We start from the raw sequence: 24,836 nt of genomic DNA, 5'->3' as shown, positions 1-24,836 counted from the left end.
TCTCTCCTGGCCTTTCGCAGTCAGACAGAAACGATGAGGGAGAAAAGGTCCGGCGGTCCGGCTGGCTGCAGCCAGAGCAGCTCAGTGGCCCGTGACTTCATCTGAAGGAGGAACTTTAGTTCTAAACTTTAAGGAAATGTCACGTCAGACGAAGTTTCATTATTTCACTATTTCAAGTTGCTACCAAAGAAAAATGTTTTTCTTCATTATTTCCACATTTTGTCTCTTTCCAACCTCAAACTGCTGAGTTGCATAATTTTACACAGAAATCCATAACTTCCAACATATTTAATGGTTTTTGGTTTAAATTAACATTCCGGTGTTGGAAACATTTTTCTCTTTGCTGAAGGATCAAAGTTTGAACATTAAATGTTGCAGATTTAATTAAACGTCTCTTCCTCTGCTCTGGAGCAATGACTGCAGACCTTGGTCCGACAGCGCTGCGGCTAAAACAAATAAATCTGAGCTGCAGCCGCTCCAGATGGATGAGCTTTGACACCTCGGATAATAACGGGCCGCGCCGGGCCGCACACTTCAGAACAAAATATCTGAAAGTCGATTTAAAACCACTTCCTGTCTCTGTCAAAGTTAGCGGCCTGGCTGCTTTAATGTGGCCGTTTCACCATCTGCTGCAGCAGGTTTCACCAGACTAAAACATATCGGTGGAGATCATTAAGCCGCCAGCACAAATGCAGCTGAAACGAGTTTTTATTAACTTTTATTGACCTTCAGCTCCAACCAGCAGCTCCAGGATTCATTAGAGAATAAATGATGCATTTAGTTTTTACTGAGCCAAACAAAGCAAGTTCAGTTCAGGAGCCTCTGCAGCGTTTCTCATGTTTTTATGTCCTAAAGCAGAAGAAGAGACGAGCTGCGTTCTCCAGCAGAAACCTTTTCAAACGGTCACATTCCCAACGGAGGAGCAGCTCAGTAACTTCAGACGAGACTTTCTCACTAATGCAGAGAAACCAAACAAGATTTTAAATCCAAAAATGCACCAATCAGGAACCGCCTGCATGTTACTACTTCCTGATTTTCTTTCTGGTGGTTCTAACACAGTTAATTGCATTTCTGAGATGGAATACAAGGAATAATTGATAACTTAAGTTGTAATTTTTACTCCAACCGGAAATGATTATCTGTAGTTTTTGTGTCAAATTGTTCATGTGATGAGGAGCACAGATCATTGGTCAGATATTTTATAACAGATGAGACAGAAAAATCTCAGATCAGAGCAAAAATCCACAAGAAGTGCAGAAATTGAGGAAGGAATCGAATGCAGCAACGGAGGAAAAGTTCATGATCAGAGTTTAATGTTCTCTAGTCTGAAAATATTCTCCAGAAATGAGTTTCTGCTCCCTGCAGCCCTGGTTTCTACTCGCTGTCTTGTTATTGATGAACTCCAGGAATCACCAGAGAACATGTTGATGTTTTTAATACAGAAAAAAAAAAAGCTTTTTGTGTATTTTCAGTAGATCCCAGTTTCTGTCATGAAACAGAAAGTGAAGGTTTGATTTATTTAGTTAATGATTGGAGCAAAACCTGAAACACATCAGGATCAAAATCAGCTGCATCTGACAGGAGGAAAGAAAGTTACATTCAAAACTTTGTGAACATGAATGTTTCCTTCAACATGAGCCGAGATGAGATTTATAAAACATCTGAACATCGATCACATGTTCTGTCTGTCTGGGTTAGTTAGGTTAATGAGGAATTATCAAAATCTCATCTCCAAAATCAACAAACCAGCTGCAGGTTTACAAAATTATTTCAGGTCCCAAAACTTCTTTAGATTAGGAGCTGATCAAAGTCCAACCTCAGAACCCCGGACACACACACACACACACACACCCACACACACACACACACACACACACACACACACACACACACACACACACACACACACACACACACACACACACACACACACGCACGCAGACACACACACACACACACACACACACACACACACACACACACGATGTGAATCAAGAGGAACAGCTCCTCCCCTCTAAAACATTTTTGTAAAACTTATTTTCCTGAGTTACCGAGTGAAACCTGCAGGGAGGAGGAGGAGGAGAAGGAGGAGGAGGAGGAGGAGGAAGAGGAGGGGCCAGTGGGGCTGAAGGTACGGTGGCCCTGAGGTGCCAACCACTACAACATTAAGAAAACGGAAAGGGTTTGTCCCTGTAGGAGATCGCTGATTGGACGACAGAACTTTTGAACCGGAAGTTATCGTTTGAACGTGTCGGCTGTTGCGATACTTTATACCGTCCGCCATATTGAAAGTGGCTTATCTAGCAACAAGCTAATGCTAGTAAATGGACCGAACGTTGTAAAATGCCGTTCTGCAAAGTATTTCAGGTTAATGAATGTCACAATCTGTCACATTATTATACAGGAATGAAAACAAAAACAAAGGACAACGTTTCTAACTTTTCGATGTGATTATTTAATCGTTTTGGGCACAATAATTACGTCATAAGCTCTTTTGTCCAATCACCTCTCAGGTCTCCAACTGGGACAAACCGTTTCCGTATTGTTAATGTACTTTTGTAATTTGTAATTGTGCTTCGTTAATGTTGTAGTGGTTTGCACCTCAGGGCCACCGTAGGAAGAGGAGGTGGGGGGTAATTATTGGGGGTACCTGAGCTGGTGACGCGGACGGAGGGCCGTCCGCAGAGAGAGAGAGGAGGCGGGCCGGAGCGGAGGAGAGGTCTTGGCTCTTGTCTTGCGGAGGAGCTTTGATTCAGTTGCTGAGGCGGCGCGGCGCTTCCGGAACCTCCGAAGCTTGTAAGTCTTCTTCTGTTTCTGCTGCTTATCCGTCTCCATTTGATTAGTCTTTTATTAGAGGAACGTTAAAGTTGGGGTCCAGGTTTTCAGAGGAAGTAAGAACTGAAATAATAAACGCGCAGATTTAATCAGTGTCTCCAAACAGATAAATTAGTTTAGATGTAAAAAAAAAATCCCAAACATTTCATCTGATCCATGGTGGGCGCTCTCCGTGGTGCTGAAGGACTTTCTCTAACGAGCTCAGATCAGACTAACTGACCAGCCTCTCACCTCCCCACAGAGATCCAGAGGATCTGCGGAACAAACGCAGGTTTCTCCAGAGGACACCGGCTCAGTTCGGCTCTATACGCAGAGACTTTCCAAAAAGAAACTTTCCATAATTCAACGTCTTCCTGAAACAGCCCGTGTGTTGGATCCCCAAATAGTCAGAAAATGTCTAATGAGGGAAACATCAGCCACTCAGGGTCCGCGGGTGTGAGCTTGGCACAGACTAGAGAAGCCGAGGTGAAGCAAAGCGCCAGAGACTCCACTCGGTAAGAGGTGGACATCCAGAGAGAGCCAGTAGAGCGGAGGTCAGCGAGCCGACACCAGCGCGTCCTCAAACGATGGGGATGAAGCACCTCCTGCTGCTTTTCATTTCCCTGGACCCGCTGAATGTCCTGTGCGCCGCCGCCACCGCCAGCAAGAGGAGCAAGAGCCCGCCGAGGAGGAACCCGAAGGCGAAGGAGGTGACCGCCAACAGCACCGCGCTGCCCGCCGCCGCCGCCCCGCGGAAAGTCACCCAGCTCCAGGCTCCGTCCGCGGGTTCCCACGACACCTGCCGGGGTTACTACGACGTGAGCGGCCAGTACGACAAGGAGTTCTCCTGCAACAACACCGACCACCGCTTCTGCTGCGGCAGCTGCTTCCTGCGCTTCTGCTGCGCGGACCGCGGGAAGCGGCTGGAGCAGAAGTCCTGCAACAACTACAACACCCCGGAGTGGGTCAAGGTCCCGTCCCCCACCCCGACCCCCGCCGGGGACATCTACGACCCGGAGCTGGACCAGACCAACACCACGGTCTACATCACCTGCGGGGTCATCGCGCTCATCATCGCCATTGGGATTTTTGCTAAAGTTGCTTATGATAAAGCCACGAAGCCGCCGCAGGAGATGAACGTTCACAGGTAAGGTGATCCGGTTCTTATCCATCAACAGTCCTCAGCATCCTGATTTCATGTGACCAACAGGAAGTACTGAATGTTTAGCTGAAGCACAGAAAACCTGATTAAAATCTGAAAAGTGTGGCGTGCATGTGTATTCAATGCAAACCTAAAGATTCAGGTTTAGATGCACAAATCTGAAACAACAAAACAGGATTTTGTTTTATTATAGTCTAGACTTTGACTAGGCCATTGTAGATCTATTGGTTTGCACTGAGGCTGTTTAGGGTTGTTGTCCTGCTGGGATTTGAACCAGCAGTCTGGATCCACTCCATTTTACTGGCTGCGTTAGTTTCCCATCATGCATTGCAGTGAACCGGTTCTCCTCTGCAGAGCAGATTCTGTTGGTTGTTGGATCAGATGTTTGGTGTTTATGTGTCTGTAGAGAGCAGGTTACTGCAGGAACCGGCTGCTGGTCTGGACTTTATTTAGGTGCATAGGAATAGAGGGGACGACTGTAAATGGACGCCACTCTTTTTATTGGATCGTCTGGTGGTTTGATCACTTGATGTAACAAAAAGTGTTTTTGTGGTTGTGAGAACTGGACCTTTAACTCTGAAGGTTCTGGTGGCTCTGTGGGTTTCTCCTGGGAGTCGTGGTGAGTGACCGTCACAGATGGGAGGAGTCTGTCAGCAGCAGCTGAATCCACAGCGAGCGGCGCCGAGCCAGACTCCTCCAGGTTTCACCCTGAACCGGACCTGCAGGTGTATAATCACATGTCTCAGTGATTCCTGCAGACCAGCCAGAACCGCAGCATGGTTCATTTCAGGAATAAATTCATATTCACAAAGCGTTGGAACAGCTGCTGCTGCTGACACACGTCTGTTCTGAATACAGAAAGTTATAAATAAATTCATGTTTGTTACAGAAGCCGGAAAAATGTTGACAGAAATCTGGCTTTTCATTTTTCTGGTGGAGAAAATACTTTATTGTTGTTATTATTCACTACATATTGTTATGTAATATTAATGATAATGTTTAACATGTAAAATTATTATTCAGTTTTTATTACTGTGAACTTCAAACCAAAGTTTTGCTTCTTCAGCATCAGTTCATTTGTTTTCTAATTTCTTTATTTTCCACATGAGACTGAATAGTGAAGCTTCGCTGACGCCACAACAGTCTGAGTGGTTAGTGCTCCGTTTGACGTCACCGTCCCCCATCTTGCTCCAAAACGAAACCCAGTTACTGACCTCGTGGTTCAGTCCAATCAGCACCTAAACCTGCTGAGCCCGGGTCCATCTGGCAGCTCCAGGGCAGCTAAGTCCAGCCAGGAAGACAGAGTTAATCTGATATTGAGTTGATATAAATACATGTGAACTAAATGTGTGCAAATAGAACAAATTTATCCAAATCAACTGATAAATGTATTGAAACTAAAGTGTTGTTCTGTCTGTATGAAAAATTAATTGTGCATAAAAACAGTTAGTGACCTTCATGTTGGCGGCCATGTTGGCGGCCATGTTGGCGGCTATGTTGGCGGGCCATGTTGGCGGCCATGTTGGCGGGCCATGTTGGCGGCCATGTTGGCGGCCCATGCTAAACTGCTACGTCTTTCTTCAGTAGCTTCCCCGTTTTACATCTTTCCACAGTTTTTACGTTAATTTTGCATTTAATAAATATGACTGGTTTTTAATAAATATGACTGGTTTTTAATAAATATGACTGGTTTTTAATAAATATGACTGGTTTTTATTAGCTCACGTTCCACTGACCAGGAATAAAATAATTAAATGGAATAAATCTGGATGTGCTTCATCTTCACAATCTAGTAAAACAATTTCACACAGATTTTGTAATCAGAATTGATTTTGAGTCAATATCAACATGACCCAGAAGCTATTGAAGAAAAAAAATACTTTTTAATATTATAATTATTAGAAATATTGAGTATGACTTAAAAATTCACTAGAGAGCAGCGTGTCTATGGATTTTGTGTCAGTTGGTTTCTATTTACATTTGTTTCTCAGGAGTGTTCAGATTAGAAATTTGATTCAGTTCAGAAATTTATTGACGGTCCCTCAGTGGAGCTCCAGCGGCTGGCCGACGTTAGCCTCCATAAATCGGGTCAGCCTTGAGAAACAACTTCGCTGTGGGAGTTTTAACATTTTAACGGCACAAAGCTGCACAAACGGAGCACTAACCACTCAGACCATTAGCTGAATTTTTTGAGGTGGGTGTCAGCTTCACTCAGCCATTTTCTAACAGTTTCTCTGTTTTATGCTGATCAGCTGACATTTTGCTTTTATTTCTAATTATTTCAGCTTCCAGTTTCTTTCCAGTTGATTTATTTCTCAGTTCACGCTGCGTTTTCACAGGAAGGACACAATTCACTGACAGTTATCATGTTACTGATGTATTCACATGTTGGTTTTGCTGTCAATAACTACAAATATTCACCTGTTCACATCCATGTCCAGCTTTAGCCAGAGGCTCGCAGACATGAGAGATAAAATGTTGAGATGTTAAGAAAAGTTCCAGGTGATGAAATGTTTCATCATCATCATCATCATCATCGTCAGGGTTCACTGGGGGAATGAGACGCTTTCCAGTTGCTCCTGAAAACCTTCATCTTCATCTAATCAAACTGAAACCATCAGGTCCAGTTAAAGAGTCTGTAAAGTTTCCACATGTTGACGTTTGTGATGGTTGGACAGGAAATGACAGAAAGTCGTACTGAACTGAACTGAACTATGATGGTTTAGTTAAAATCAGGAAACGCTCCACGAGGATCTGGTTCAAAACAAAACATGAATCTGTGGAAAAACCCTTCAGCCTTTGGTTATGTACGGTGATGGCTCCATGATGCTGTGGGCCTAATGCTCCTCCAAAGGCTCTAGAAAACTTCAACAAGTCAAATTAATCTTGAACTGTCTGAAATACCAAAACACTGTGAATAATAGAAATCCCATTCTTTAATGAGGTTTATTTGTGTTTTAAAGGTTTTGCCAAACTCTGTGTGTTTCTGTTTATTATTGTTACTAAGGTGTTGCCGTATGTAAGTCGATTCCTGTTTCCTGTAGGTTTGAATTTCTTTAATTTTTTTAGATTCTTTGTGTTATTTGTTCTCCTGCCTCAGTTTAGCTGTTTTCTCACAGCTGCACCACTTCCCCTCTGATTAGCTCTTTGTTTTTAATTTTCCCTCTCTGGATTCTTTCTTCCATCGTCTGTCCAGGACGTTTGCTTCAAGTTTCCTTTTTCTTAAAATCCCCCTTCAGTCACACATCATGACAGCCTGTCAGTGAAATGTTCTGTCTGACAGCTGAGACTGAAACCTGGGCCAGAAACACCAGAAACCCTCAAACTCCAGATGGTTCAGATGGATGCAGATCGTCTCTCTGTTTGCTGCAAACCTTCTGAAATGTTAGAGGAGGAAACTGAGTGCTGCTCTGGAGGTAGAAGGATTTAATCCTGTTAAACTTTGGACTTTTTTCCTCAACGTTCTTCAAATGCAGTCAAATTAAAGGTTGGGTGTTTTTTACCAAGATGTAGAAGGTGTGTGTGTGTGTGTGTGTGTGTGTGTGTGTGTGTGTGTGTGTGTGTGTGTGTGGGGTGCAGTAAATATTAGTCATGTACTTCTTGCTTTTATTCATGAGCCATTAGCGTCATCTGGCTCTGCGGTCCGTTTTGAAGCAGACTAAATGATTTAAGAACAATCAAACGTTGTTGCGGCGGATCGGCCCCCTGCTGCTCTCAAAATGTCAGGGATTACTCAGCCAGCAGCGTCTTCATCCAACCGCTGATAACCAACTCTGGGATTTCCTTCAGGTTTGGGTTTAATGACGGCTTTAGGAATGGAAACAGTTTTTCTATGGAGTCATGAGGTTTAAAGCTGGAAGAACAACCACTGTCCTGTTTTATCTGCTTTATTGCTCCGTTTTGAAGAAACTTCACGTCAGAGTGGAGACGACCTTTTTGCTCCGTAACATCCCTTCTTATGAAGTTACAGTTTCAGTTTTGGTAAAGATGCTGGATCCCAGGATTAGTGTTTTATTTGGCTCCTAAAAACTGAGTGTCTTAGTCTGCAGTGCTTTGCTGAAGCCTCCAGCCTGTGTGAGAGGAATACTGAGCCTCTGTCTGTCTGTCTGTCTGTCTGTCCGTCCGTCCGTCCGTCCAGCAGGCAGGCCTTTGTTTGCTCCGTGACCTTCACTGAAAACAGCAGATAGTGAGCGAGGCTGCGACTCGAACAGGTCGTATTGATCACTTTCTGCAGAGCAAACTGAGATGCAATTTATTCCTGGCGGCGGCGAGGAGCCGAGCTTTTGTTCCCTAATTGCAGCAGAAAAATGGTGTGAAAGGAGAAGCTGGCCGTCGGCTGGAACAGATATTTCCACTGGAATACGAGTCACTTAACCAGAGTTTTCTAATTTCTCTCAAGTCTGGTGAATCAGCCAAACTAAAAGCTTCGGCTTCATTCTTCAGACCCTCATGAAGCTGCAGATGATTGAGGGAAACAGTTAAAGATAAATATTAATTTAAAACCTTTCAATCTGCTGCTGGCGGCCGGTCGCCGGTATCATGCGGTAACCATGGTTACCAAGCCAGTTACTGCTCCATCATACTGGAGAACGATGGTATGAACTGCTGCAGCAGTTTGTGCTGCTTCTGCAGCACAAACTGGTCCTCACGCTCCCCCCTCCCACACCTACTGCTGAGCACTGCTGGTTAACGAGCTGAAAGAAGGAATCTTAGTTTCTATGGTTTTATATCCCACAGCATGAAGCAGATCTGCTCTGCAAAATCACACAGCAGATTCTACAGCATCAATATTTATTGATATCTGATCAAAATGCTCGTCACAAATCTTTCTGGTTTTTGTTTCATATTTCTTATTTTCTGGTTCGTAAAGCTGCTTTTAAACAAAACTTCTGGAACCTCTTGGTCCCAAACGCCTCACGCTGAACCTGCTGAACCTGAACGCCACGCCCATGAACCTGAACGCGCTGAACGCCAAGGCTGAACCTGAACGCCACGAACCTGAACGCCATGCTAAACCTGAACGCCAGGCTGAACGCCTGGCTGAACCTGAACGCCCCGAAACCTGAACGCCTGCATGAACCTGAACGCCACGCCAACTCCGAACGCCTCACGCTGAACCTGAACGCCTCACGCTGAACCTGAACGCCTCACACCGAACCTGAACGCCTCACGGTGAACCTGAATGACTCACGCTGAACCTGAACGCCTCACGCTGAACCTGAACGCCTCACGCCGAACCTGAACGCCTCACGCCGAACCTGAACGCCTCGCGCTGAACCTGAACGCCTCACGCCGAACCTGAACGCCTCGCGCTGAACCTGAACGCCTCACGCCGAACCTGAACGCCTCAGGCCCAACCTGAACGCCACGCTGAACCTGATTGCCTCACGCCAATTTCTCTGAACGCCGCTGAACCTGAACGCCATGCTAAACCTGAACGCCATTCTGAACCCTCTGAACGCCATTGAAACCTGAACGTTAATTTAAAACCTTTCAATCTGCTGCTGAACGCCGCGCTGAACGCCAAGGCTGAACCTGAACGCCACGCCAACCTGAACGCCACACCATCAACTGAACGCTGCTGAACCTGAACGCTGCGCTGAACGCTGCTGAACCTGAACGCCACGCCAACTCTGAACGCTCATTAAACCTGAACGCCGCGCTGAACGCCGCGCTGAACCTGAACGCCACGCCGAACCTGAACGCTGCGCTGAACTCAACGCCACGCCAACTCAACGCCACGCTGAACCTGAACGCCACGCTGAACCTGAACGCCACAGCATCAATACCTGAACGCCTCACGGTGAACCTGAATGACTCACGCTGAACCTGAACGCCTCGCGCTGAACCTGAACGCCTCACGCCGAACCTGAACGCCTCACGCCGAACCTGAACGCCTCACGCCGAACCTGAACGCCTCACGCTGAACCTGAACGCCTCACGCTGAACCTGAACGCCTCACACCGAACCTGAACGCCTCACACCGAACCTGAACGCCTCGCGCTGAACCTGATTGCCTCACGCCGAACCTGAACGCCTCGCGCTGAACCTGAACGCCTCATGCCAAACCTGAACGCCTCGCGCTGAACCTGAACGCCTCACGCCGAACCTGAACGCCTCGCGCTGAACCTGAACGCCTCATGCCAAACCTGAACGCTTCACGCTGAACCTGAACGCCGAACCTGAACGCTTCACGCTGAACCTGAACGCCTCACGCTGAACCTGAACGCTTCACGCTGAACCTGAACGCTTCACGCTGAACCTGAACGCCTCACGCTGAACCTGAACGCTTCACGCTGAACCTGAACGCCTCACGCCGAACCTGAACGCCTCACGCCGAACCTGAACGCCTCACGCCGAACCTGAACGCCTCACGCTGAACCTGAACGCCTCACGCTGAACCTGAACGCCTCACGCTGAACCTGAACGCCTCACGCTGAACCTGAACGCCTCACGCTGAACCTGAACGCCTCACGGTGAACCTGAACGCCTCACGCTGAACCTGAACGCCTCACGCTGAACCTGAACGCCTCACGCCGAACCTGAACGCCTCACGCCGAACCTGAATGCCTCACGCCGAACCTGAACGCCTCACGCTGAACCTGAACGCCTCACGCTGAACCTGAACGCCTCACGGTGAACCTGAACGCTTCACGCTGAACCTGAATGCCTCATGCTGAACGTTTCATGAGGATTCATGCTGACCTTGACCTCCTCTCCACTGCAGTGTCCTACAGTAAACTGGACCAAACTGAGTCAGCAGCACAATGATCTGAAACACAGCAGGAAGTCTGAATGAGAAATAAACAAGGTGTTTCAGTGGCCTAGTCAAAGTCCAGCCCTAAATCTGACTTAAACGTGGAACAATCAATGAGGTGGAAAGAAGAAGGAATGCTAATCTGTTAGCTGAAGCAGCAGTGGAAAGACATTTTTGTTTCTTCTTTTCCTCTGAGGATTTAAGGATCAGGTTTATCAGGAGGAAATGAACTGCTGGGATCGCTTCGTTTCAAACGCGGTTCCCAAGCAGCTCCACACGGTGAAAACTTGTTTAGTGGCTTTTCCATCTTTCTGATTTGCGTCCATTCTTTAGCGCGATGCGTGGCGACGCGGCAGTCAGCCGGGACCGAGGAAATCAGGTCGTCTCCGTCCGCAGAAAGGAAACGGCGAAAGTGAGCTGGCCCTGGAAGGGAAATGCTATTAATACTCCGAATATCTCCCAAAGTCACCAAGTTATGGAAAAGTGGACTGTGTGTTTGCATTAGGCTGACATTGACACAGTTAGGCTGCCCTTTTTATTTCCTTTAAGGAAACGCAGAGCCTGTCGGCGCGGCTTTGGGGATCTGGCCGTTACTTTTCCTCGTGTCACGCTTCATGAAACGGAGAGTCACTTTCTGCAGCTTTTGTTCTGTTTTACTGAAAACCCAATTCCACTCAACCTCTGGTTGTCTTCAGGATTTCCTCTCAGACGTTAAAACGTGTCTGTGTTTTAACGAGTTCTTTGACTTTTCAGAGAAGTTCAAGTTCTTATGGTTTCATTTGCACTCTTTGTGTGGCTGTGGTTTCTCTGTTTTCTCTTTCTGAAAGTCTGGAGGAAGATTTATTATTATCATTTATTATTATCATTTATATGTATTAGTCCGGCCATTCGATTAAAAATGCATCAGGTGAATCTCTGATTAATCACTAAGGTTTAGTTTGTGAGCTTGAAATGTTAAAATTCACGTTTTTATGAAAGTTTAAGAAAATGTTTTATTGTCTCAAACCAAATATGTCAGTTTTCAGGTTTACACATTCAGAAAAATTTTGAAAGTCATTTTGTTTCGGACTTAATTTATAAATGTTAACGTTAAACGGGCTGTGCTTTAGTGGAAGGACAGTTCACTGTTGCAGTAGCTAGGCTACATGCTAGCTGTGTTTTATCGTCGTTTTTGAAGCAACATTTGCTGCTCTGCTGTCAGGTGCAGGATCTCAGCCAGTAAATCTGCTGGCACTAAGATCTTGGCACTAAGAGTCATTTTAAATCCTGTTCCGCCAGAGAAAGGAGAATGAAATGTGTGATTTCCTTTCAGAGCGCTGGCGGACATCCTGAGGCAACAAGGGTCGGCTTCGGCTTCGCAGTTTGAGCATGAAAACATGGCGGCCATTGACGGTTCTCCCAAAGACGAGACGCCGGTCCGGAGCTCGAAGAACCACTACACACCGGTCCACACCAAGACGTCCAACCACGGTAGGAGACCAGCACGTTCCTCATGTTTCTGTTGAGCTTTCAGACGAGCTGGACGCAGAAATCCACCACAATCTGGTGCTGAAAACCTTCAGATGCTTTAATTTGCTGCGTCTTCTCCTACTTTTATTGATTCGTTTCCCTCCGTCATTTTCATGGTAATAAATAAGAAATAAACGCTTCTTGGTTCTGCTTCATTCCACTCAGCATCGGTTCTAGGCTGATATTCCTCCGATTATCTCGGTGGCCAACACAATCTCTCAGTCTGGAGGGAATTCAGCCGTTTCTCCAGTTTTTCCATCATTTCTCCCAGTTTTTCCATCATTTCTCCCAGTTTTCCATCGTTTCTCCCAGTTTTCCCATCATTTCTCCCAGTTTTCTGTCGTTTTTCCGGCGGGTCTCCCAGTTTTTCCGGATTGCGGCTCCTGGGATCAGCGGACTTCCTGACTGACCCAGTATGGCGTCCCAGATTCATTTTTCTCTTTATCAGCAGCTGCTCCAAACATTGACTTGATGAGATGATGCAATACAGACTGGGAGCTTTCTAATATGTTTCCATGGCAACATGAATTATTCACTGGTTAACCTGAACTAACGGCGGAGGGAGGCACTTATGGGTCAATTTTAAAGTTAATTCAGCAATTCGAGCCAAAAGTATCATCATCAAATCTTAACAGGATGAAGGAAGGAAAAGGCTTTGATTGTAACATTTTGGTCATTTTCTTTTTTAAAAACCGGTGCTGATCAGTTTGCTTAGACTGTGAGTTATCTGGACTTTCTGAAAACAGGTGGGATAAAACTGAAGAGGAAAGTTCTAGAAATCCTGAGAGCAGCTGGACGTTAGCAGGCGGTGGGTTAGAACAGCAGAACAAAACCAACAAACAGGCGAACACAGAGCTCTGTGGTACACCGGAACAGACGCAATGACTGAGATTATATTAATAATAATAAAAATATTATTAATAATAATAATAACAGCAGAAAAATCCAGAAACTGATTTATTGCACATCATGTTTTAATTCTTCCTAATCCAACATTTTGATAACATGACTGATGTTTTTGTTTCACATTAGAACAGAAATAAATTACAGACCAAATTCAACAGAAAACCATGAATGAAAATGAATAACATATTAAAGGAGGAGGATTTTAAAAAGTGCGTCTTACTGTCTTACTATTGCTGATGTGAGGAGTGAGTTTGAATCTGAGCTGCTAATGAAGAGACGTGACTCACATCACACATTTTAACAATTTTATAAACAAAGAGTTCATGAAGTGAGGAAATATTTATCACAGCCGACGGGTTTCTCCTGAAACACGGATCGTTTTCTGAGGAAGAATAAAACATAGAATATGAATATTTGGAGACAGAAACTTCATAAATTAGTGCTTTAGTTTAAACAAACTGTCATCAGTTGTGAATAAAAGCAAATCCATGACATTTCAAAATGTAAAAAATCTACTGCTTGTGGCAACTGATCAAATAAATACATGGAAACATGTTTCTGTTTCGACTAATTCTGCTAAAACGCTCAAGATAAGAAATGATTCAGATCTGGGAAATACTAAAACAATATTCAGTGACAGAGAGGTTTTATGTCAGGAGGGAGACAGAAATGGACAAACAGTTTTCTCTGAAGGTTTTTGGTGTGTTTTGGAGGAACTGGTGCATTTCATGAAACATCAGGAGGAAACAACAAAACGTTGAAGCAGCATCTAAAAACATCAGCAGGACGTTAAAGTTTGAGTCCAGATGGAAAACAAGGGTCAGCGTGGAGAAACTTCAGGACAGGAAGTCAGGCTGGATCAGTGAATCAGAAATCAGGTTTATCATTCTGACCTAAAACAGGTTTGTCTGATTTAACTCGGGGCAGAAACTGTTTCCATCACAGTTTTTATCACCATGTTGGAGAGTCAAATCAGAAAAGGTTGAAGGTAAAATTCAAAATAACTTCCTTACTTTAGAAAAGCAGTTTCTACTGGTTTTCTGTAGCGATGCAGAGATGGAAACAGGTTCTCTGAAAACGTTCTGATTAAACGTAACGAGCTGTGAGCTCCATGCTGGGTGCTTCCACTTCCTGTTTACCTGATGACATCACACTTGGTGTCTCCTGGTTGATTCACTCCAACCTGCAGATGGAAACACGTTTTATTTGGTACTTTATTTTTGTAACATTTTAAAAGTTCACTTAAAATCTACAAATAAACTTTTCAGCTGTACTTTTCTGTCACATGGGGGTCAAATCTACCGTTTAATATTTTAATGAAACATTTAAATGCAGTATTTGTTTTATTATTAAAGTTACAACAGCTGCAGGTTTTCACTTCCTTCTGTCCGTTTTGTTCTGGTTCTGTTTTTGTCTTTTTAAACATTTAAAACTTTAAAAACAAATCAATAATAAATACTCTCTAAAAGCTTCAGGTTTAATCTCCTTACATTATAAACTATTACATTATTCCTTTAATAAACTCTTTTAACACAGAAAGCACCAGTTTGAGGCGTTTTAAAGTTAAAGTCCTGTTTGTTGTTCTGAAGAAATCCTTCGTCTCCCAGAGTGAAGATCATCATCATCATCATCATCATCATCATCATCATCATCATCATCATCATCATCATCATCATGAAATAAGGTGACTGTTTTCCACACAGTGACTGGAACCCTCCCTGCTGGTTGTTCTGGTTTCTGCTGGGATTCGAGACGTTTTGTCTCGTTTCTGGAAGCTGCTGCTGTTACAGTGGATTTTAGTCTCTGTTTGGAAAACCGGCCAGCCGTTTCCTTGGATCCGTTCCCAGATGAAATTCAAACCATCTTCTGCCACAGCTGATTATCAGGTCACTCTCACATATTTTCCTCCTTCTGCTTCCTAAAGGAAACAAATTTATCGTGAGGAATAGAAAATACCAGATGAGTCAGTTTTCATGATCTGGACTCAGATCTGCTGCAGCAGTTCTCTGTTTGCTGCAGCAGTTCTCTGTTTGCTGCAGCAGTTCTCTGTTTGCTGCAGCAGTTCCCTGTTTGCTGCAGCAGTAAACACTCTGAGCGTCGTTTTCATGATGGCTTCATGTTTTGCTATGAAGTCAACATGGTTCCATCTTTCCTTTCAGAAAACACATTAAGTTGGAAGTGATCAAAGTGAAGATTTAATGATTTTTATTATTATTTCTAAATAAACAGTAATCATTGTTTAATCATAGTTTGGGTTTCATTAAAAACGGTGTGAGGAGGAGGCCCAGTGCTGGCCAGCCGTTTGGATCGCGGTTCGATCCCCGATCCGCTGCTCTCAGGTCATCGACTCTGAAGAGGCTCCATGGAGACGCAGCCGTTTAACCGGCGAGCAGAACGGAAAAACTCACCGGTGATTGGACTTCATTCTTTCTCCTCTTCTGGTTTTTAATTTGCTCTCAGTTGATTTATGAAACTCTGAGCTGCTGCTGTCCAGCCACACGGTCACTTTCCCACAGTTCTGAACAGACCCAGAGTTCTGTTTCAACCCAAACAGAAAGGCTCTTACTTTTATTCTGAAAAACATCTCATGTATTTCATTCTCTGAGCTAAAAACTGTAGAACGTCAGAAAAACGGAGGATTGACAGGGAGGATTATAACAGCTCTGAAATATGCTGATGGCATTTCTGGTAATAAATATTGATGACTCAATATTTCCACCTCAGAGTGAATTCATCTGTTGCGCCACGCTAGCCCTGGTTAGCATCTCATCTGGCTTTCCATTAAACTGCAGGAAACAGATTCAGTTTAAGGCATCAGCTTTAAAAATGTAAATAAATCTCATCTCTGCTCAACGTGCCACAAACTGACGTTCTGATTCTTTAACTTTACGTCTCTGTTCACCGTTTGGTTCTGACTGTATGTGAACCAGGAGCTTCGTATCAAACCTCCGTTTCCTCTGTTTGTTCTTTATGCTGTTTTCATTTTTTGCATGCAGTTACAGTTTTATGAACATTTGTATTTCCAGCTCAGGGTTTCATTGTTTTTTTGTGTTTTATTCAGAACTTCAGGTTGTAACATCACTGCTTCACATTTCTGTGGTGAAACTTTCAACATGTGACGGTTGGGTTATGAAGTATAAAATAAAATAATGCAGCAGAATAAATTGAATTTAATGCTGGTCTTCATAACACATTTCCATTATTGTTGTAGTCAGAGTTATTAATATCAACCCCAACTTGTACAAAATGATTATTTTATCATTTTTTAAATATGCAACAGGAAGATATTGTATAGAAATATTCAAATTAATGTATCATAAACTAAAAACATAGGAATCTGTTGATGTGTTTGTTCCCAGGGCATTATGGGAAGGACACGCTGCGTCCCGGAGGACCAGACATGCATAACTTCATCTCCTCTGGGTTCGTCACTCTGGGCCGGAGCCACCTGAAAGGTAACTCCTCCTGAAGCCTCTGCTGCCTCTGCACAGCGACTTCCTGCCAAACGTTCAGGAACACAAAATTGTTTTCCGTGATGAAACTTGGACATCGCAGTCCACAGCGGCTTGAAGTGACATCTTGCAGAGTTCTAAAGACAAAGTAACACGTCCGGTTTGTGGGCCGACGGTGTGAAAGGCAGCAAGGCTCTTTTCTTTCTCTTCATTTTCAATTCACCAGATTTTGTCGGATTGGGAAAAAGTCCTGAACAGGAAACCTGTTTGTGTTTCAACAGCGCAGCAATCCATCGACGAATCGGGCCAGATGTCCTGGCAGGCCGACCTGGACATCCCCATGTCCTACGGTAGGTTTGGTAGGTCCAAACGGATCCACCTGCACTCTGCTCACACCGACACAGGAGGAGGGGCCACAGGCAGGGGCCCCAAAAGTTACTCTGGTTCAGGTCCGACTGCAGGTCTCAGAACCGACTGCAGGTCCGGCTGCAGGTCTGGGTGGATGAATGAGTGTTAGGGATTCTTGAGGTTCAGGTTGTCAGACATCACAAGCAAAGCAAAGTTTTGTTTAGTTATCCTGATAATATCTGAAATAATTTACAGAAAACTGCAGATTGGGAGAAAATATTAAACATCAGATTTAGAAATAGTGAATAGTTCAGTCCAGACTGAGTCTCTCTGGTCCAGAATGAGTCTCTCTGGTCCAGACTGAGTCTCTCTGGTCCAGACTGAGTCTCTCTGGTCCAGACTGAGTCTCTCTGGTCCAGAATGAGTCTCTCTGGTCCAGACTGAGTCTCTCTGGTCCAGACTGAGTCTCTCTGGTCCAGACTGAGTCTCTCTGGTCCAGACTGAGTCTCTCTGGTCCAGACTGAGTCTCTCTGGTCCAGACTGAGTCTCTCTGGTCCAGACTGAGTCTCTCTGGTCCAGACTGAGTCTCTCTGGTCCAGACTGAGTTTCTCTGGTCCAGACTGAGTCTCTCTGGTCCAGACTGAGTCTCTCTGGTCCAGACTGAGTCTCTCTGGTCCAGACTGAGTTTCTCCAAAGCGACGGCCTCCTCAGCCTCTGTGGTTCCACATGGAGCCTCCTGCAGCCTGCAGCCTGCAGCTTCATCACCAGATGATTTGTTCCTCTTTAACTTTTCCAAACGGCTCCATGTGTTTTATTTTATTTGTATTTTTTTTACAATAGTTGTGTAAAATATCCTCTCTGCATGCTAGTTGTTGAAGAATCATCCTGTTTCTTTCTCTTTCCTTCGGTTTCATGAAAACATCATTCTGCTTCTTTATGAAGTTTCTCACATTTCCTGTTTTTATTCTCTATTTTTTATCTTTTTAACTCTTTCCACTTCTTCTGCCTTTCATTCAGTTTATTCTTTCATTGGTTTTATTGTGTTTTCATTCTTTATTATTCTGATAATTCCTTCCTGGTTTTTACCTTCTTATTTCCGTCCCAAACGTTTCATTTCTCTTCTCCTCCTTTAATTCATTCTCTGTTCTGACTCCCATCATCTTTTCTCTGCCCAGTCGTAACTTTTCTCCTGCCGGCGTTCTTTATCTTTCTGACCTTCTTTGTGTTCTTGAGTTTCCCTGATCTAATTTAAACCTCTAAATGTTGATGATGTTTTTCTTCTCAGTTAATTCAGCTTTGAATCATCGTATTAGTCTGTCAGCCTAAAGCTGCCTGGATGCTTCAGAGAGGCGACTAGATTGATGTTGTAGTGAATTATGTGACCAAGCAATAAGAACAAATGTTGAGTCATTAGCAAAGTGTTAAAAGTATGTACACCCTCTGAAACTGTTGCAGATGTTCTCACTGGATTTCTAGTAAATTCACCTCAATTTAAAAAGGAAGAGATCTGGAGAAAAGATGGATGGATGATGGATGGATGATGGATGGATGATGGATGGATGATGGATGGATGATGGATGATTTATTTACATTCTGAATCTGTTGTGAGTTTCCCTCAGGAATCCATCATTAGTTTAAATCAGCTGCTGCACCTCAAGACAAATCAACTCCATTTAAGTTTCCTAATTTACTAAAAGTTTCTTCAGAAAACATATTAATGTCTTCAGCTGTTCTCATGTTGACATGGACATGAGTTGTTCCCTGTTTTCCCCTGAGGGAACAGCATCACCCCCTCAGCCACCTCTTATCCACTTAAGGTGACCTTGTCTTCCCCGCTGCGATTCCTCTGGGCCGCAGTGTGTCCATGTGTGTGTCCATGTGTGTGTCCATGTGTGTGTCCATGTGTGTGTCCATGTGTGTGTCCATGTGTGTGTCCATGTGTGTGTCCATGTGTGGCGCAGCATGAGTGCAAATGGAGGAGTGTCAGAGTGTCAGAGGTTCAGGGTTCAGTGTGAAGGAATCTCTGGCCTCTGTTTCTGCCTCTCCAGCTGGATGATGCTTCATATCGGATCCGTCCAAAAGAGGATTCAGGCTGCAGCTTCCTGAAAAATACCTTCTCTGGTTTATCTGAAACGAATTAAAAAATCTGATTTATCTCATTTCATAAACATTCATGCATGAACCTCCTCTCTTTTACAGAAAAGGATCAGAATAGATAGACGGGGAGGAGGAGGATTACATTTTTGTAAAAAAAAAATCAAATGTTTGCTTAAAAAGTAACAATTTTGGTTTAAATAGAAGACATTTTGTAGAAAAAATTTGTAATTTTCTAAGTTTTTCTTATTTTAGAAATTTTCTTACCGGTATATTAATCTCAAAACTTCTGAGTCTTTTTAGAAAATGATGTTCAGTTTGTGCTAAAAGGAGTTAGCCTATTAGTGAAGCTGTTCAAACCTGAAATAGCATCTCCATGCTAAACATGTAGCAGCTAACGCTAATGTTAGCATTCACATTTCTAAAGAAGCTCAATGAAAGATCCTGAAACTCTTTACTCCATCAGACGGTTGAAGATCAGATTAAAAACCATAAATATTTTAACAACTATAATCTGTTGTTGAAGTCCATTTATGGATTAATTTAGCAGCAAAAAGTCTTTTTGGGTTGAAAATGTTACTTATGATGATAGTTTTTGAGTAAAATGTAATTCCTGGAATTAAAATTTTAAATTTAAATGTGAAGAAATGAGACACATTTTTGATGCTCACATATTTTATAAAGGTTTGTTACATTTTGGAACGAAGGTGGAATAAATCAGTTTTCAGATGCATCAGGCGTTTTATTTTTAGTGATGTCACAATATATAAATAATATTAATACGGACAACTTCTCTGCAATGTCATCAACTTAAGCATGCAGCATCCTGAGGTGAGTGAAGATTTAGCATTGTTATCAAACCAAAAACAAAGTAGCACCTCAGTCAGTTTCACTGAACAGTTTTGATCAGAAATGTTTTTTCTGATCATATTTTACAAAGAATACAATCCTGATGGCAAAAACAGAATAAAACAGAATAAAGTGAGACTCTCTGTCGGCCGCCTGACAGCAGAAACGAGAGAAAGTCACTTTCAATCAGAGAAAAACAAACAAAACAGATAAAATATGAAATACTGGCATAAAATTAGTTAAAAGCCAAACCAGAAAGTCTGAAAAATGACAAAACCTCTTCAGTAACAAAACCAGAAAAAGACAAATGAGTTGAAATATGTGTGAAAAAAGAGCAAAATTAAGAAAATCTGCTGTTGCACAGATAATGAAACGTTTCCAACCCAGATCCGATCTGGACAGAACCAGCAGCAAACGGCTCGGTTACCCAGCAGGAAAAGGTTTTATGTTTCTGAACAGCTGCAGGTTTGCAGCAGGATGGCTGTGGAAATATTTTAAAAATGAACAGAATCCATGTTCAAATCCAGTTTCTGCTGTTTGGTGAAACAACCTTCAGACGACCTCTAGTCAGCGGCCGTGACCTTCCCTCTGACCCTCCCTCTGACCTTCCCTGTGACCTTCCCTGTGACCTTCCCTCTGACCTTCCCTCTGACCTTCCCTCTGACCCTCCCTCTGACCTTCCCTGTGACCTTCCCTCTGACCCTCCCGCTGTGTGTCTGTGGAAACTGTTAGTTGCTGCAGTTTTCAGGCCCATCAGCGCTCTGATTGGCCGTTATCAGTTCATTTAAGTCAGTGCAGTTTTTGCCAAAGTGGTAATTTCCGCCTCGTTCTCCGTGACGCTGCTTCACGGTCCTCCGCTCGGCGCACAAACCTGCAGCCGCCAAACGCACAATGTGAGCTGATTCGTCTCCTCATCGCCGCTGTCCGCTAAAAGGCGGCTAATGAACCTGATTAGGCCAGTTACATGAAACTCACACACTGAGAAGCCCACAGTCACACGGGCCGGCCTGATAATTGAAATTCATTCATGGCATCCTGACACACACAGAGACGGGCTCTTAGCTCTGCCTCCTCCAGCCGCGCCTCATGCATTATGCAGAGCCTGTTTGTAGAAATCTCATCTGAAGAGTTCACTGTAAGGAAGGTCGGATCCTGTTATCTCCCGTATTAAACCTCCGCTGCTCAAACCTCCGATACGTGCAGTCCATTTCTATTCAGGCACTCATTTAGCCGCCTGCAAATACGTCGCTTTGTATTTTCAAACGTATACGACCACGATTAGAGGCTCCTGAGAAAACCTTTAACCTTCATCAACATTTATCTACCAGTTTTACTCCACATTTGGAGCTTCAGTGATTTGGATCCGGCTCCTTTAAGCTGCTTCCAGTCAGGATGTAAGACAAATGAACAAAAAAGGTGGAGCATGGCAAATGTGTTTACCGACCACGACTGTTTCAGAAAAGCTTCACAGAACAAACATGAGTGTGAAGAATTACGCAATCTTCAGATGTGCAAGTGCTAAAATTGCTTTCCATGGAGCTGAAGATGAGTGTTATCGTCACTTATCTCCCACTAAAGTTCCTCTGAATGAAATCCTTCTGAACCTCCATGACTGGACAGGAAGACTCAGCGGCAGTGAAAATATGTTTTTATTTGATCCAAGTTACATTTTCCATGTTGCAACCGCAAACTTCAATCTAATTCTCTTTTATTGAACTGAAATCTGAAAATGAAGCCATTCACTAATTAATGTTCAGCCACTTTTAATCTGAAATATTAGTTTATGGTCAGATTGTTTAATTTAATGCAGGTGATTTATGAAGGAGAGCAAATGAATCATGATAACATTTATCTGCTGATAAAGTCCAGATGGTACAGGTCCAGTTAGGGTTGGTCCAGTTGGGACTGGTGCAGTTGGGACTGGTCCAGCTGGTACCGGTCCAGTTAGGGTTGGTCCAGTTGGGACTGGTGCAGTTGGGACTGGTCCAGCTGGTACCGGTCCAGTTAGAACTGGTCCAGGATGAGGAGGTGATCCTGAGCGGTTCCTGGTCCGTCCCACCAGGAGGAGACCCGGGACCCGTTGGAGCGACGATGTTCTGGGAACGCCTTGGATTCCTCTGGAGGAGCTGGATCCAGTGGAGAGGAAGTCTGGGTCCCTGCTGAACCAAAAAGCTCATATTTACCACCAGCAGCGTTGATGGTGACATCATCACCCCGTCACTCTCCTGCCGTTTCCAGCAGCCTGTGTGTGGCGTCATGTTGGCATCGATCGCTGAGCGTTTCTCTAAACGCTGCAGCACAAAGCAAACGTCTGTCAGCAGACTTCCTGACCGCCTCGCTGCTGGTTGCATAGTTTGATTAATGTAATTAAAGATGGCCGACTCTGCAGAGGAGACGTAAGCTTGTGAAGAACAGACTGGATTTTCTGGAGGTCGGGTGATGTGAAAGCTGAGAATCCACAGGGGAAAAGTGGGAGAACATGAATAGTTTTAGGCGTATTAATAGATTGACACAGAAGATATAATTCAGAGGAGAGGTTCTGCAGTAGAAGACGTCTGCTGCTAAACAAAGGAGTTAAACACGAAGCTAAGAGGCTGTTAAAGGCTAAGCTATCATCTTCAACACCTTTATTGAAAGAATAATGGCGTGTTTTAATTGTAAAGTATTTTTATCCCATGTGCTAATGAAGCGTGTGGCCAGTTTAATGCGCATTAGTTCACCTGCTCAGAAAGCCGAGTCATGAATGAATCAGGCTCCTCTGTCACATCCTCAGCTGTGAGGCCACGGGCGCCGCCGCCGTGAAATGATGTTAGCAGTGCAACGAAACGGACCGGATCCGCTTTAGACTGGCTTCGGTACCGCTTGGCCTGTCAATACGGATCATATAAACATGTCAGTACTCTGAGCGTTGGAGGGTAATGACGGGTCAGAACCGGACATGGAAACGCCTCGGTCAGCACTGCTCTTATGATTTGGAAAATAAACTTCTGATGATGTAAAGGGATCGGATCCAAACCAGAACAATTCCAGAATATGATAAATAATGAGAGCTAGCAACCAGGATGCTAACAGGAGCTGGACTGGATGTGAGACCTGATGCTGAAAGATTTCAAAGCCGTTACCTTTATGAACCACCTTCACATTAAAAGCATGTGTTGTGGGATTTATGGATAAAGTTGATGTCAGGTGAGGAAGTCAGAGAAAATCCACAGGGAGAAAATTCAAACTCCAGGCTGGGATTCAAACCCAAGACCTTCCCACTGCAGGATGACGACGGTGACCTAAACAAAGTCAGTTTATTCTGGTTCATGTTGAGATGACATGATGTCTGTTTGTGAAAATGATGCTGCTGTGACTCTTAGATTTCACTTCTTTGATGCTAATTCTCAACTTAACATCCTTCAATCACATAATTGAAATATATAGAAGATTATCTCAGACCTGCACCTCTATTTGTCTGAAAATGAATTTGCTACAAAACTCTGAACTCAACAAGACAGAAAGTCTGGCTTTTGTTGCCTGATGGAAACGATATTTTAATCAATCCTGCCGTCTCCAAGGGGGAGGATGAGTCATGTCTGAGCTGTTCTGCTCACCTGACGGGAAATCAATCCCTCTGCTTCAGCTCCAGCTATCGCCAGTTTGGTCTGAACTGTCCTGAGTCTGAATCCACCCAAAGACAGATCCCAACACAAACAGATCCTGACAAAAACAGATCCAAACAAAAACAGATCCCAACACAAACAGATCCCAACAAAAACAGATCCCGACAAAACCAGATCCCAACAAAAACAGATCCCAACACAAACAGATCCCAACAAAAACAGATCCCAACAGAAACAGATCCCAACAAAACAGATCCCAACACAAAGAGATCCCGACAGAAACAGATCCCGACAGAAACAGATCCCGACAAAACCAGATCCCAACAAAAACAGATCCCGACAAAACCAGATTCCAACAAAAACAGATCCCAACACAAATAGATCCCAACACAAACAGATCCCGACACAAACAGATCCCGACAGAAACAGATCCCGACAAAAACAGATCCCGACACAAATAGATCCCAACACAAACAGATCCCGACAAAAACAGATCCCGACACAAACAGATCCCGACAAAAACAGATCCTGACAGAAACAGATCCCAACACAAACAGATCCAGACAAAAACAGATCCCGACACAAATAGATCCCAACACAAACAGATCCCGACAAAAACAGATCCCGACACAAACAGATCCCGACAAAAACAGATCCCAACACAAACAGATCCCAACAGAAACAGATCCCAACACAAAGAGATCCTGACAAAAACAGATCCCAACAGAAACAGATCCCGACAGAAACAGATCCCGACAAAAACAGATCCCAACACAAACAGATCCCGACAAAAACAGATCCCGACAAAAACAGATCCCGACAAAAACAGATCCCAACACAAACAGATCCCGACAAAAACAGATCCCGACAAACAGATCCTGACAAAAACAGATCCCAACACAAATAGATCCCAACACAAACAGATCCCGACAAAAACAGATCCCGACAAAAACAAATCCTGACAAAAACAGATCCTGACAAAAACAGATCCCAACACAAATAGATCCCAACACAAACAGATCCCGACAAAAACAGATCCCAACAGAAACAGATCCTCCCTGCTTGGATGCAGATGAATCTGCCTTCGTCTGTTTGGAGGAGATAGTTGATAGATAGTTTTTTTAAGATGTGGAAATTTTAAACATAATCAAAATACTGAGTTAGTCGCTCCTCTGAAGCAGAGACAGACGGCTCGTCTTGACTGCAGAGCAAAACAAAACAAAAGGCTTGTCTTGGTAAAAAGTTATCATTTATTTTAATTTAAATTAAACTAAACCAAAGATCATTTCTGCTCTGACAAACTGAATTGATGAGTTTTTCCTCTGAGCCCAAAGATCAAC

General features: G+C 43.8%; 2 protein-coding genes across 9 annotated transcripts in view; one reads left to right on the top strand and one right to left on the bottom strand.

Moving 5' to 3' along the window:
- The first annotated feature begins 2,654 nt into the window (after nucleotides 1–2,654).
- Nucleotides 2,655–24,836, top strand: part of LOC122821996 (protein shisa-6) — a 56,001-nt gene continuing 33,819 nt past the window's right edge. For 5 of the 6 annotated variants that reach the window (XM_044100311.1, XM_044100313.1, XM_044100312.1 and 2 more), the window contains exons 1-5: nucleotides 2,655–2,796; nucleotides 3,077–3,961; nucleotides 12,046–12,203; nucleotides 16,508–16,603; nucleotides 16,882–16,950. In XM_044100311.1, coding sequence (XP_043956246.1) covers nucleotides 3,402–3,961; nucleotides 12,046–12,203; nucleotides 16,508–16,603; nucleotides 16,882–16,950 — 883 coding nt within the window. In that variant the 5' untranslated portion in view covers nucleotides 2,655–2,796; nucleotides 3,077–3,401. The other variant, XM_044100310.1, reaches the window with a different exon arrangement.
- LOC122821997 overlaps nucleotides 18,859–24,836 on the bottom strand; it is a 31,117-nt gene continuing 25,139 nt past the window's right edge. The window contains exons 5-8 of one of the 3 annotated variants that reach the window (XM_044100314.1): nucleotides 22,612–22,758; nucleotides 22,274–22,339; nucleotides 21,836–22,182; nucleotides 21,523–21,790 (exon numbers count right to left, since the gene is read on the bottom strand). In XM_044100314.1, the coding sequence (XP_043956249.1) occupies nucleotides 21,688–21,790; nucleotides 21,836–22,182; nucleotides 22,274–22,339; nucleotides 22,612–22,758 (663 nt within the window). In that variant the 3' untranslated portion in view covers nucleotides 21,523–21,687. Of the gene's footprint in view, nucleotides 19,076–21,522; nucleotides 21,791–21,835; nucleotides 22,340–22,611; nucleotides 22,759–24,836 lie in introns of those variants that run through there. The other 2 variants (XR_006369091.1, XR_006369092.1) reach the window with 2 other exon arrangements.

The sequence above is a fragment of the Gambusia affinis genome, linkage group LG19, assembly GCF_019740435.1.
Source record: "Gambusia affinis linkage group LG19, SWU_Gaff_1.0, whole genome shotgun sequence".
In the NCBI taxonomy this organism is placed as follows: domain Eukaryota; kingdom Metazoa; phylum Chordata; class Actinopteri; order Cyprinodontiformes; family Poeciliidae; genus Gambusia; species Gambusia affinis.
This window is presented reverse-complemented; position numbering and strand designations above follow the sequence as displayed.